This window comes from Pongo abelii, chromosome 21 (assembly GCF_028885655.2).
Source record: "Pongo abelii isolate AG06213 chromosome 21, NHGRI_mPonAbe1-v2.0_pri, whole genome shotgun sequence".
Classification (NCBI taxonomy): domain Eukaryota; kingdom Metazoa; phylum Chordata; class Mammalia; order Primates; family Hominidae; genus Pongo; species Pongo abelii.
Genome location: NC_072006.2, coordinates 67,942,065 through 67,953,909, shown reverse-complemented (window position 1 = coordinate 67,953,909; position 11,845 = coordinate 67,942,065). Strand labels below are relative to the sequence as shown.

General features: G+C 64.4%; 1 protein-coding gene across 1 annotated transcript; it reads left to right on the top strand.

Moving 5' to 3' along the window:
• The first annotated feature begins 259 nt into the window (after positions 1–259).
• EEF1A2 (eukaryotic translation elongation factor 1 alpha 2) lies at positions 260–11,394 on the top strand. The gene is made up of 8 exons (XM_024238794.2): positions 260–382; positions 1,626–1,840; positions 3,426–3,605; positions 4,361–4,657; positions 6,176–6,326; positions 8,746–9,002; positions 10,262–10,496; positions 10,985–11,394. Exons 2-8 carry the CDS (start codon positions 1,697–1,699, stop codon positions 11,110–11,112), a joined length of 1,392 nt encoding a protein of 463 aa, XP_024094562.1. The 5' UTR covers positions 260–382; positions 1,626–1,696; the 3' UTR covers positions 11,113–11,394.
• The last annotated feature ends 451 nt before the right edge of the window (positions 11,395–11,845 follow it).

Genomic DNA, 11,845 nt, shown 5'->3' with positions numbered 1-11,845 from the left:
TTCGCGGCTCAAGCGTGTTCCTGCCCTGAGCCGGCTCTCGCCCCGTCTCCCGGGCCCGCCGCGCTCTCCCCGCGCCGTCTCCATCCCCGTCCCTCCCTCCCGCCGCCTCCCTGCCCTGCCCCCCGCCCCGCCCCCGCCCGCTGCGCGTTTCTCTCCCGCCTCCCGCGTCCGTCTTTGCAGCCCGCGCCTCCCGCATCCCCTCGCGTCCCCGTGGCGCCCGCCCGCGCGCGTCCGCGCCCCGCCCCCTCCCGCGCGGTTCCGCATTGGCGTGCTGCAGGGCGCGGTGCACTGCGCCGCCACCGTCAATAGGTGGACCCCCTCCCGGAGATAAAACCGCCGGCGCCGGCGCCGCCAGTCCCTCTGGCTGAGACCTCGGCTCCGGGTAAGGACGCTCGGCCCCCGGGCCTCCGCCCCCGCCCCCGTCTTCCGAAGAGGGACCCCGGGGGCCGGTCCTGGGGGGCAGAGGGCGGCCGGGCCCCGCACCCGCCCCCGCGCGCGCCCGGATTCCGGCTCCCGGGGGTCCCCGCGTCTGCCGGGCTGGGCCCGGGGTGGGGGGCGGCGCGGGGCGGCGGGGCCGGGTCCTGGGCGGCGATCGCCCCGTAGCCGTGACCTTGGGGCCGCGGGGACCCTGCGGGCTGGGGGCAGGGTCTTCAGTGCCGGGGGCTGGTGGGGGTCGGGCTTCGGGGCGCTGGGCCAGAGGACGCTGAGGGAGGTGGTGAGATCTGGGGGCCCTGGCCTCCCCACCCCCACCCGTGTTCCCACCCCAGAGTGGCTTCTGTCCTCCTTCCCTCCCCCAGTCGCCTGTCCCCGAGGAGCAGCGTGGGTTTCTCCACTGACCTCTGTGATGGGACGGGGCTGTGACCCAGGGCCCTGACCAGAGGGAAGGGGGGAGGGAGGGTGCCCCCTATACCCCCACGGGGCCGAGGGCATCTCCACCTGGCACTTGCTGGGCTCGGCAGGGCCGGGTCCTCCTTCCTCGGGCTGGAACAGGGACCCCCACCTCCCGGCCGCTGTCTGCCCCTGTGAGAGTCCGGGAGGGGGGTGCCTAGAGCTATTCTGGGTCCTTAATCTGGGCAGCGCATCTCCGTCGGGGCTCTGGCCCAGCCTGCCGGGCAGGGATGAGGGGAAGATGGCGCCGTCCCTGCCTGAGGAGGGGAGTGGGGAGCAGTGGCCATCTCTCCCTGGTGGCAGCGGGTGGGGGTGGGGCGCCGTGTCCCTGGCCCTGCCGCCGGGGAGGGGAGCGCGCATGCAGGACAGGGCCCTGGAGCGCTGGGCAGGTGACTCATCACCCCACTTTGCTGGTCACGGACGTACCCAGCCTGGCGCTGCGTGGTCTCTCCAAATGGTGGCTAACCCCTTCCCAAGGAGCAGCCCGCGGGCTCCAACGCCCAGTTATTTACAGCAGATGGGGCTGTTTGGGCTCAAGTGTGGGGTGGGGGCAGTGCACAGCCTCTGCTTGCCCTGGCCAGGCCCAGCTGTGGGTGGGGGCCCTTCCCTCCCGACCAAACATGGGGGCTTGGTTTGTGGGCAGGGATGCGTGCCCAGCCTGTGCCAGGACAGTCTCTGCTGGTCTCTCCCCCTGGGGCTCCCCATCACCGGTCTCCCCACCACCACTGGCCCCACAGAATCACTGCAGCCCCCCTCGCCCTGAGCCAGAGCACCCCGGGTCCCGCCAGCCCCTCACACTCCCAGCAAAATGGGCAAGGAGAAGACCCACATCAACATCGTGGTCATCGGCCACGTGGACTCCGGAAAGTCCACCACCACGGGCCACCTCATCTACAAATGCGGAGGTATCGACAAGAGGACCATTGAGAAGTTCGAGAAGGAGGCGGCTGAGGTGAGCTCCCCGGGCTATGGTCTTGGCCCCCTGAGAAGGAACCCCCAACTCCCGTGGTGGCCAGGCTTGGCATCTCCCAGCCCCAGGGCATGGGGCTCAGGTGACCTCCTCCAGGGCAGGAGGGACCCCTGCTGTGGGGCACTCAGGCCTCAGAGGGTCCGGTGGGGCAGCCTCTCTCTTGGGGGGAGCTTGGTGGGGGAGGGGTGGCCATCGAGCTGCCGGACTTGCCCTGTGGTGAGGGAGGTGGCCTGGGAGGGTCCGCAGAAGGCTCTGGAACTCTGCCATGTTGAGCGGGGCTGGAGGGCCCTGGAGCCTTGCCCCCTTCTCCCCAGGGCCAAGGCTGGGGCTGGAGATGGTACTGCCCTCACTTGTCCTAGGGCCCTGCCAGGGCGCATGCTACTATTAATAGCTGATTGATGGGCAGCCGGCCCGTCTGCTCCATTTTCTTGTGCTGGGCTGTGGAGGGCTGCTGTCCAGGGCAGCCCTGGGGTGGGGGTCCTGGATGAGGTGACCCCCTAGCTGACCTTTTGAAGCGATTCCTCTTTGGTGGCTGAGACGGTGGTGGGGAGCAGTCATGAGATGGGGTCTGCTCTCTGGTCCCCATCCCCCACCCAGGGCTCTGGGGAGAAGCCCACTTCTGGGAGGGCCTGTGGGAGCTCTCACCTGGTTGAGGGCGGAGGCCAGGGCCCGAGGTGGGGGCACTCGCTGTCCTGGGCTGAGCCTCTGCCCTGGCGGGGTTGGGGGGTGCGCTGAGCTGCACCCCTGAGTTTGGGCTGCATCACCCTTTACCTGGCCTTGTCGGGAGGAGGCGGGGGTTTCAGAGGGCCGCTGTTTCAGGCCCCAGCTGGGTCCTGTCTGGGTCTGCTCCAGACTGGACAGCCTCCTGGAGGGCAGTCCTGTCTGTGCGAGGCCCTGGCGGGGAGCTCTGCCCAGCTGGGTAGTGACCGCCGCTGCTGCCCTGACCGCAGCCCGTCCCCTTCTGTGGGGGTCTCACTGGCCGAGGCCCCCCAGCTTCCCGTGTCCGGCAGAGCGAGGAAGGGGAGGAGAAGCCTCAGAGGGATGGGGAGGCTGGAGCAGCGGGAAGGAGCTGCGCCAGGCCCTCCTCCTGACCTCATTCCGTTTTCCTTTCTCCTTACCTTAAAAACACACACACACACAGAGGGTTATTTATCTGACAGCCCCAAACACGGTGGTATTCTTGGCCTCTGGTTGAGGAAGGGATCTGGGGGCGTCCGCAGCTTCAGATAAAGGGGAGCCCTCGCCCGGGAGGGGCTTATCCCATCTGGCGGCTTCGCTCGGAGAGCGAGCGACTCCCAGGCCCTTGCGCCACCTGCTGGTGGACGTGCGTAGCCGCGCCCATTTCGGAGCAGGTGCGGGGGCCGGCCCGGGGGGGGGGGGGGGGCAGGGTCTGGGTGTGGAGTCCCGACGGAGGGGGCCGGCGTCCCACGACCCCGGCGGGGAGCAAGGGGGTGCTGGAGCCCATCTCCCGCCTCTCGCGGCCACTCTGCTGTAACAAGCAGCTCGCACCACCGGGGACTCCTGGGTCCCGGGTCCCGCCCTCAGTCGTGACCCTTACCCACTCCAGATGGGGAAGGGATCCTTCAAGTATGCCTGGGTGCTGGACAAGCTGAAGGCGGAGCGTGAGCGCGGCATCACCATCGACATCTCCCTCTGGAAGTTCGAGACCACCAAGTACTACATCACCATCATCGATGCCCCCGGCCACCGCGACTTCATCAAGAACATGATCACGGGCACATCCCAGGTGAGCAGGGCACAGCAGGTGGGGCTGGGGGAGAGGCTGCTGCACCCTTCAAGGGACACTGGGGGACCCTGGGGTCGCTGGGATGGTGGGGTCTCCTGTGCTTCCTGTGAGGGCAGGGGACCCCTCACCTGGGCCACCTTCACCCAGTCTGGGTCAGAGTCCCCCCCAAGGATGAATCCAGTGCTCTGGCATCTGAACTAGTGCCTGTGAAGACACCCAGCCAGTGTCAGAGTCCCCAGATACACGGGGGCGGATGGGGACATGGACACACCTTCATACATGGAGGGGTTAGAGGCCAGGATGGGGACAGTGGGCAGTGGGCAGAGATGCCACCGGCCAGGTCTAGACCGTATGACGTTTCAGGGCACTCACAGAGACACACGGACACCCCAGACACAGCACCCTGCAGACAGCAGGACACATGCCACCACCTCCAAACTGCTTTGATAACTGTGACTTCAATCTGTCCTCAAGTGAGGAACAGGAACAGAGAGGCTGAGTGACTTGTCCAGGGACACACAGCCCACTGGTGGTGGAGCCAGGGCTGAACCTCGGTCTCCTGACCCAGGGCCTGGCGATGAGCCCCCATGCTACCCTTGAAGTGGGGACTCCCATGCCTCCCTCCCCAAGGCCCCAGTGGGCTGCTCAGGCCCCAGCCCACTGCCTGGAGAGGCCTGGAAGTGAGCTGGGGCCGGGCTCGCTGTGTCCCCTGCCGGGCAGGTGGGGCAGGGCTCACTGTGTCCCCTGCCGGGCAGGCGGACTGCGCAGTGCTGATCGTGGCGGCAGGCGTGGGTGAGTTCGAGGCGGGCATCTCCAAGAATGGGCAGACGCGGGAGCATGCCTTGCTGGCCTACACGCTGGGTGTGAAGCAGCTCATCGTGGGCGTGAACAAAATGGACTCCACGGAGCCGGCCTACAGCGAGAAGCGCTACGACGAGATCGTCAAGGAAGTCAGCGCCTACATCAAGAAGATCGGCTACAACCCTGCCACCGTGCCCTTCGTGCCCATCTCCGGCTGGCACGGCGACAACATGCTGGAGCCCTCCCCCAATGTGAGGGGCGGCTAGGGCGGGGCGGGCCACGGGGGCTGGCTGGACCCCCTGGCCCAGAGGGAGGCACTGGCAGGTGGCAGGGGGAGGTCGAGGGCCTGTCCCCAGGAAATGCAGGTTCCCCTTGAAACCTGCTGGGTTTCCCTAACTGGCTCAGGGCCCGGCGGGGAGCCCCATCCCCCTCAGCACCGGGCTTTGCTTCTGCACTCAGCCTCCCACGCAGCTGGCCAGGGCCAGGCCCCATCCCCGATGTCAACACAGCAGGGGCAGCGGCCTCCAGTACCAGGCCCATGTGCTTGGTCTCCAGAGCCCTGCCATGAGGGGGCTGGTTTCATCTCTGCCAGGCCATTGTCCTGGCCCTGGACACCGTGCCGGCGCTGCAGGCTGGGCCGTGGGGGCCTCCTGGCTGCCTCCCCTGGGGTCTTGGAGCAGGGTTGAGCTTTGGGAAGTGTGCATGCTTCTGGGCTCGCTGGGAGGGCCAAGGGTTGGCTTTTGGCTGGTCACCTGGGAGCTCAACGTGCAAACAGTCTGTAGCCCGGGGACTCTGCCTTGGCTGGAGGTGACACGTGGAGACACTTGCAGAATCTGAGACTGTTCCCAGGGTTCTCCAAGCCAGAGGAGACCCCAGAATGGCCGCCACTGGGCTCTGCCAGCACTGTCGCTGCCCACAGTGAGGGTGCAGGTGTGGAGTCTAGAGACAGCAGGGAGACAGACCAGCAGCACTGAGCCTGGAGCTGAGGTCTGGGGACAGAGCTGAGAGGGACTCCCCAGCCCCGCCTCCATCTCATGAGACTGGGTGTTGTTTACCTGTGATGGCGTTTTCCTCACGGTGTATCATGTGGCGAACGCCATTCTCCCCCTCTCCAGGGAGGCCTCCAGTCATCAGGGACCCCGCACTCCCCTCTGGCCTGAGCTGCTACGTGGCCCGTGCTTACACAGGCCCTGGGGGGCTGGGGCACAGTGCTGCCGGCCCCCTCCCCTGCTCCCTGTTTGTGGCAGGTGGCCCAGAGGGAAGCTTCATGGGGTGGGAGCGGGAGCTGCATTAGGAGAAGCTCCGGACAAGGCTGGGCCAAGCTTGGAGGCAGCACAGTGTCCAGAAGCTAGGGTGGGGCGAGGCTCCTCCTCCAGCTCTGTCCCTGGCCTGGCCCTTGACCAGACTCAGCATCCTCCTAGTCAAGTCACCTGCCCTGCCTGGAGCTGATGGTCAGGGGCCCGGGGTTTCGGGGACTTGGGGCTGGACTGGGGGTTTGTTCACAGTGTCAGCAACTCCTGAGCAGCCCGGGCTGGGAAGGGTGCTTTCTCTCTTTGTCCTCCTCCTTTTAAGAGGGATCTCCTTCCCAGAGTCCCTGTGATGCTGGGGCTATGGGCTGGGGAGGAGCAGGGTGGGGAAATTCCTCATCTCAAAGGGCACGAGGCAAGTTTAGCCTGAACAGCAGTACTCCTGGAAGCACCCTGGGGAGGCCTGAGGGTCGGGAGGCCACCAATGTCTCTTAACGGATTGATTTTCTCCCTTCGGTCCAGATGCCGTGGTTCAAGGGCTGGAAGGTGGAGCGTAAGGAGGGCAATGCAAGCGGCGTGTCCCTGCTGGAGGCCCTGGACACCATCCTGCCCCCCACGCGCCCCACGGACAAGCCCCTGCGCCTGCCGCTGCAGGACGTGTACAAGATCGGCGGTGAGCAAGGGCACCGTGCTGGAGCTCCTGCCTGGCCAGCTCTGCCCGCCCTAGATCAGGGGCCTCTACGAGGCATCTCAAGACTGGGCTGTCTCCAATCTCTCCCCTTACCACACACTTTCTGGGGGACAGTCGATCCCACATCCATCCATCCATCCACCCACCTCCCCACCCATCCATCCTCTGTCCGTCCATCCATCCATCCATCCATCCATCCATCTATCTACCCATCCATCCTTCTGCCCATCCATCCATCCATCTCCCCACCCGTCCATCCTTCTCTCTATCCATCCATCCATCCATTGTCCCACCCATCCATCCTTCTCTCTATCCATCATCCATCTCCCCATCCATCCATCCATCCACTCACCTACCTCCCCACCCATCCATCCTTCTGTCCATCCACCCATCCACCCACCTCCTCATCCATCCATCCATCCACCCACCTCCCCCATCCATCCTTGTATCCATCCTTCTATCCATCCATCCATCCATCCATCCACCCATCTCCCCATCTAACCATCCATCCATCCACCTCCCCATCTATCCATCCATCCACCCACCCACCCACCTCCGCATCCATCCTTCTGTCCATCCACCCATCTACCCACCTCCCCATCCATCCATCCATCCACCCACCTTCCCACCCATCCATCCTTCATCCATCTGTCCATCCATCCACCTCCCCACCCATCCATCCTTCTGTCCATCCACCCATCCACCCACCTCTCCATCCATCCATCCATCCATCCATCCACCCACCCACCTCCCCACTCATCCATCCACCCACCCACCTCCCCACCCATCCATCCTTCTCTCCATCCATCCATCCATCCACTCACCTCTCCATCCATCCATCCATCCACCCACCCACCTCCCCACCCATCCATCCACCCACCCACCCACCTCCCCACCCATCCATCCTTCTCTCTATCCATCCATCCATCCACCCACCTCTCCATCCATCCATCCACCCATCCACCCACCCACCCACCTCCCCCACATCCACCCATCCATCCATCTATCCATCCCTCCCCATCCATCCATCCATCCATCCATCCATCTCCCTACCCATTCATCCTTCTGTCCATCCACCCATCCACCTATCCATCCATCCACCTCCCCATCCATCCACTTCCCCATCCATCCATCCATCTCCCCATCCACCCGTCCACCTCTCTATCCATCCATCTCCCCACCCAGCCATCCTTCCCTCCATCATCCATCCATCCATCCATCCATCCATCCATCCATCCATCCATCCATCCATCCCCCCATTCATCCATCTATCTATCCATCCATCCATCCATCCATCCATCCACCCACCTTGCTACCCATCCATCCTTCTGTCCATCCACTCATCTACCTCCTCATCCATCCATCCTTCCATCCACCAATCCATCCATCCATCTCCCTACTCATCCATCTCCCCACCCATCCTTCTGTCCATCCACCTCCCCATCCATCTACCACCCCATTCATCCATCCATCTATCCGTCCACCCACCTCCCCATCCATCCATCCATCCATCCATCCTGCCAAGAAGAGAAACCATAAACAAATCTGAGACCCCAGAGAAGGGGCACTGATAGGAGACCCCCAGCCAGTGGGCTGTAGCCAAAGATGTTGCAGGCATATCTGTGTGCACAGTGGGGGTGTCATGCTCACCCCAGCACAGAGCACAGACACCAGCCTCAGTGAAGTCGGCTGGAGGCTACAACGGGCCTCCCTCACAGCCCTGGGAGGTGAGGGTGGAGACCCAGTAGCCTGGGGGAGACAAGACCCCCATGTGGCAGCTGCACAGTTGGTATAAGCAGATCCACAAGAAATGCCAGGGATGCTCAGGTGCCGCTGTGCCTGTGCTGCGTCCGGCTGAGAGGCCCCTTTAATGATAGAGACCTGTAGCATCCAAGTGGGGCCCAGAGAGCCTGCAGGGAGCAGGGAGCAGGGCCCACAGGGAGCAGGGAGCAGGGCCACCAGGCCCCAGGCAGGAGCAGTCAGTGGCCCAGCCCACACTCACAGGGAGGAGTCCTCAGACAAAGGAGGGGTCCCATAGTGCCCCCTTCGAGGGAAAGTGCTCTCTGGGGGCATGGATGGGACCCCAGGTTCAGACAGCCCCTCTCTGCCCATCGTCCCCCTTCTCTGTCCCTGTGGCTTTTCCTTGGGTTCCTGGGAGCTCTGCTGCTCAGCCTCTTATTTCCCCAGCTGGGTGGGGGAGCCCCCACTTCCCTTGGAATCTCTGTGTCTGCCTTGTCCCTGGCTTCCCCTCCCCTGCACTCCGCCCATGCGGCCCCAACCCCCAGGCCTGTCGGGGGGATCCAGTCCCAGGCTTTGTTGGTTTCCAGGCTCTGTCCCCAAATATCCTGCCCCAGCATCCCCTTGGGCCCCACCTTCCCCTCACACCCCCTCCCCTCTGCAGGCATTGGCACGGTGCCCGTGGGCCGGGTGGAGACTGGCATCCTGCGGCCGGGCATGGTGGTGACCTTTGCGCCAGTGAACATCACTACTGAGGTGAAGTCAGTGGAGATGCACCACGAGGCTCTGAGCGAAGCTCTGCCCGGCGACAACGTCGGCTTCAATGTGAAGAACGTGTCGGTGAAGGACATCCGGCGGGGCAACGTGTGCGGGGACAGCAAGTCCGACCCACCGCAGGAGGCTGCTCAGTTCACCTCCCAGGTGGGGGGCTGCGCCGGGTCCAGGGGGCTGGCGCCTGCTGGACAGCAGCAGGACTGTCCTGGGTGAGGCTGCTGTCGGCAGGTGGCCTGGCGTGGGGAGAAAACCGGACCCTCAGGCTGGGCGCAGTGGCTCACGCCTGTAATCCCAGCACTTTGAGAGGCCGAGGTGGGCGGATCACGAGGTCAAGAGATCAAGACCATCCTGGTCAACATGGTGAAACCCTGTCTCTACTAAAAATACAAAAATTAGCCAGGTGTGGTGGCACGTGCCTGTAGTCCCAGCTATCAGGAAGCTGAGGCAGGAGAATCGCTTGAACCTGGGAGGTGGAGGTTGCAGTGAGCCGAGATTGTGCCACTGCACTCCAGCCTGCGCGACAGAGCGAGACTTCATCTCAAAAGAAAAAAAAAAAAAAGAAAAGGGACCCCCATTCCACCAAGGGGGCCACTGAGCACTCAACGGGGGGATCAATCAGTTCTGGGAGGGGTGCAGGCCCTGTGGCTCCCAGCCTGTGTGCAATCCCGGGTCTGTCTTCCAAGCCGCACCGCTGGGATGCCCAGCCTTTGAGGTCCTACATTCGTCCTGGAAAAACGCTTTTGTTAACTTACTGCCTGAGACATCTCTGTCATACTTTTATTCTCTACAGTCTTCATTGCCCTCTTTGCTGGCCTTTTCATATGATTTATTATTATTTTTTGAAGCCTCCCAGGTTCAAGTGATTCTCCTGCCTCAGCCCCCCAAGTAGGTAGGATTACAGGCATGCACCACCACGCCTGGCTAATTTTTGTATTATTAGTAGATATGGGGTTTCGCCATGTTGGCCAGGCTGGTCTCCAACTCCTGAGCTCAAGTGATCCATGTGTGTCGGCCTCCCAAAGTACTGGGATTACAGGCGTGAGCCACTGTGCCCGGCCTCTTCATATGATTTTTAAAAGTGGCTTTATTGAGATACAACTGAAACACAGGAATTGAGGTCCAGTTTTGTCACCCCCCCCCCTTAGTTCCAGCTGGGGTTGGCCGTGTAAGTGCTGCCCCTGCCCCTTCGAAACAATGAATCTCAGTTGTTTATCTTTTGCTTAGTGAGGATGTTGAGGTTCAGGTCTAGGGGCTGGGTCCTCAGAGCCTGAGCTTCCTCCAGTGAGCACTCCTGGCCCAGGAGCCCGTGGAGGGGGGCAGGTGACTGGGCCTCCCAGCCCCGCTCTGGCGCCCTCCCGGTGCCCGGCGCCGATGTGCCTGATGGCCGCCTGTGGCTCGGCTCACAGGTCATCATCCTGAACCACCCGGGGCAGATCAGCGCCGGCTACTCCCCGGTCATCGACTGTCACACAGCCCACATCGCCTGCAAGTTTGCGGAGCTGAAGGAGAAGATTGACCGGCGCTCTGGCAAGAAGCTGGAGGACAACCCCAAGTCCCTGAAGTCTGGAGACGCGGCCATCGTGGAGATGGTGCCGGGAAAGCCCATGTGTGTGGAGAGCTTCTCCCAGTACCCGCCTCTCGGTGAGCCAGGGTGGTCCGGGGAGGTGCATCCCCCAGGCCGTGGCTGATCCAGGCTGAGGGCAGAGGACTGCGGGGATGGGGCGCTGGGGACAGCAGCGGGCCCCCTTTCCTGCGGAGCTTGGCCCAGAGCATGGCAGGAGACCCACGGCCTCCGTGTCACTGAGTGCAGGAGACCCTGCCCGGACGACCTGGGGTGGGTCCTGTGTGCAGACGAGGCCCCGCGAGCGAGGAAGGCCCGCAGTCATCCAGTGGCAGCGTTAGGGCCGCCCCCGCCCCGTGGCCGCCCCGCCGACCGTGGAGCAGCCGCCCAGGCAGGACTCCGGCGAGGCCCGCCGTCTTCACAAGGGCGCGCTCTGCGCTAAGCGTGTTCCGAGGACGTTCCCGACCCGGCTTCGTCCCCGCGGCCACGCCCCCGCCCGGCGAGAGCCCTGGGGTTGTGGGGGGACAAGTCCTCCGGCCCCGCTCACACGCCGCCCGCCGCCCCCCAGGCCGCTTCGCCGTGCGCGACATGAGGCAGACGGTGGCCGTGGGCGTCATCAAGAACGTGGAGAAGAAGAGCGGCGGCGCCGGCAAAGTCACCAAGTCGGCGCAGAAGGCGCAGAAGGCGGGCAAGTGAAGCGCGGGCGCCCGCGGCGCGACCCTCCCCGGCGGCGCCGCGCTCCGAACCCCGGCCCGGCCCCCGCCCCGCCCCCGCCCCGCGCGCCGCTCCGGCGCCCCGCACCCCCGCCAGGCGCATGTCTGCACCTCCGCTTGCCAGAGGCCCTCGGTCAGCGACTGGATGCTCGCCATCAAGGTCCAGTGGAAGTTCTTCAAGAGGAAAGGCGCCCCCGCCCCAGGCTTCCGCGCCCAGCGCTCGCCACGCTCAGTGCCCGTTTTACCAATAAACTGAGCGACCCCAGAGCCGTGTGCGCCTGCTGCTGGGGGGTGGGCCCCTCACCCCCCGCCCCCGCCCGCGGACCCCCTCCCTGCCCAGGTGGCCGGCCCAGCATCCTTCACTCCCTGCCCAGGGACCCCAGGGTGGGCGGTGGGCCTGCAAGAGTGGCCTCCTGCGCTGCACAGGGTGAGCGCTGAGCCCTCGGTGAGGAGTGCCTGGTGTCCCCCAGGCCGTGGCCCAGCACCAAGACCCCATCCGAAGGCCAGGTGGCCTGGGTGGCTGTGAGGGGCTTCTCCATGGCTACCCAGGGCAGAGAATGGTGCCTTCAGACCCACAGAACGAGGCTGCGGGTTTTGGGATCTCTGGGGGCCGCATGAGAGCTGAGGGCTCCTCCACCGCGAGTGACTGTCACACACACACACACTCATTCTTCCCCTGGCCCCGTACGCCTGGTCTCACTCTCCTCCTAAGCCGG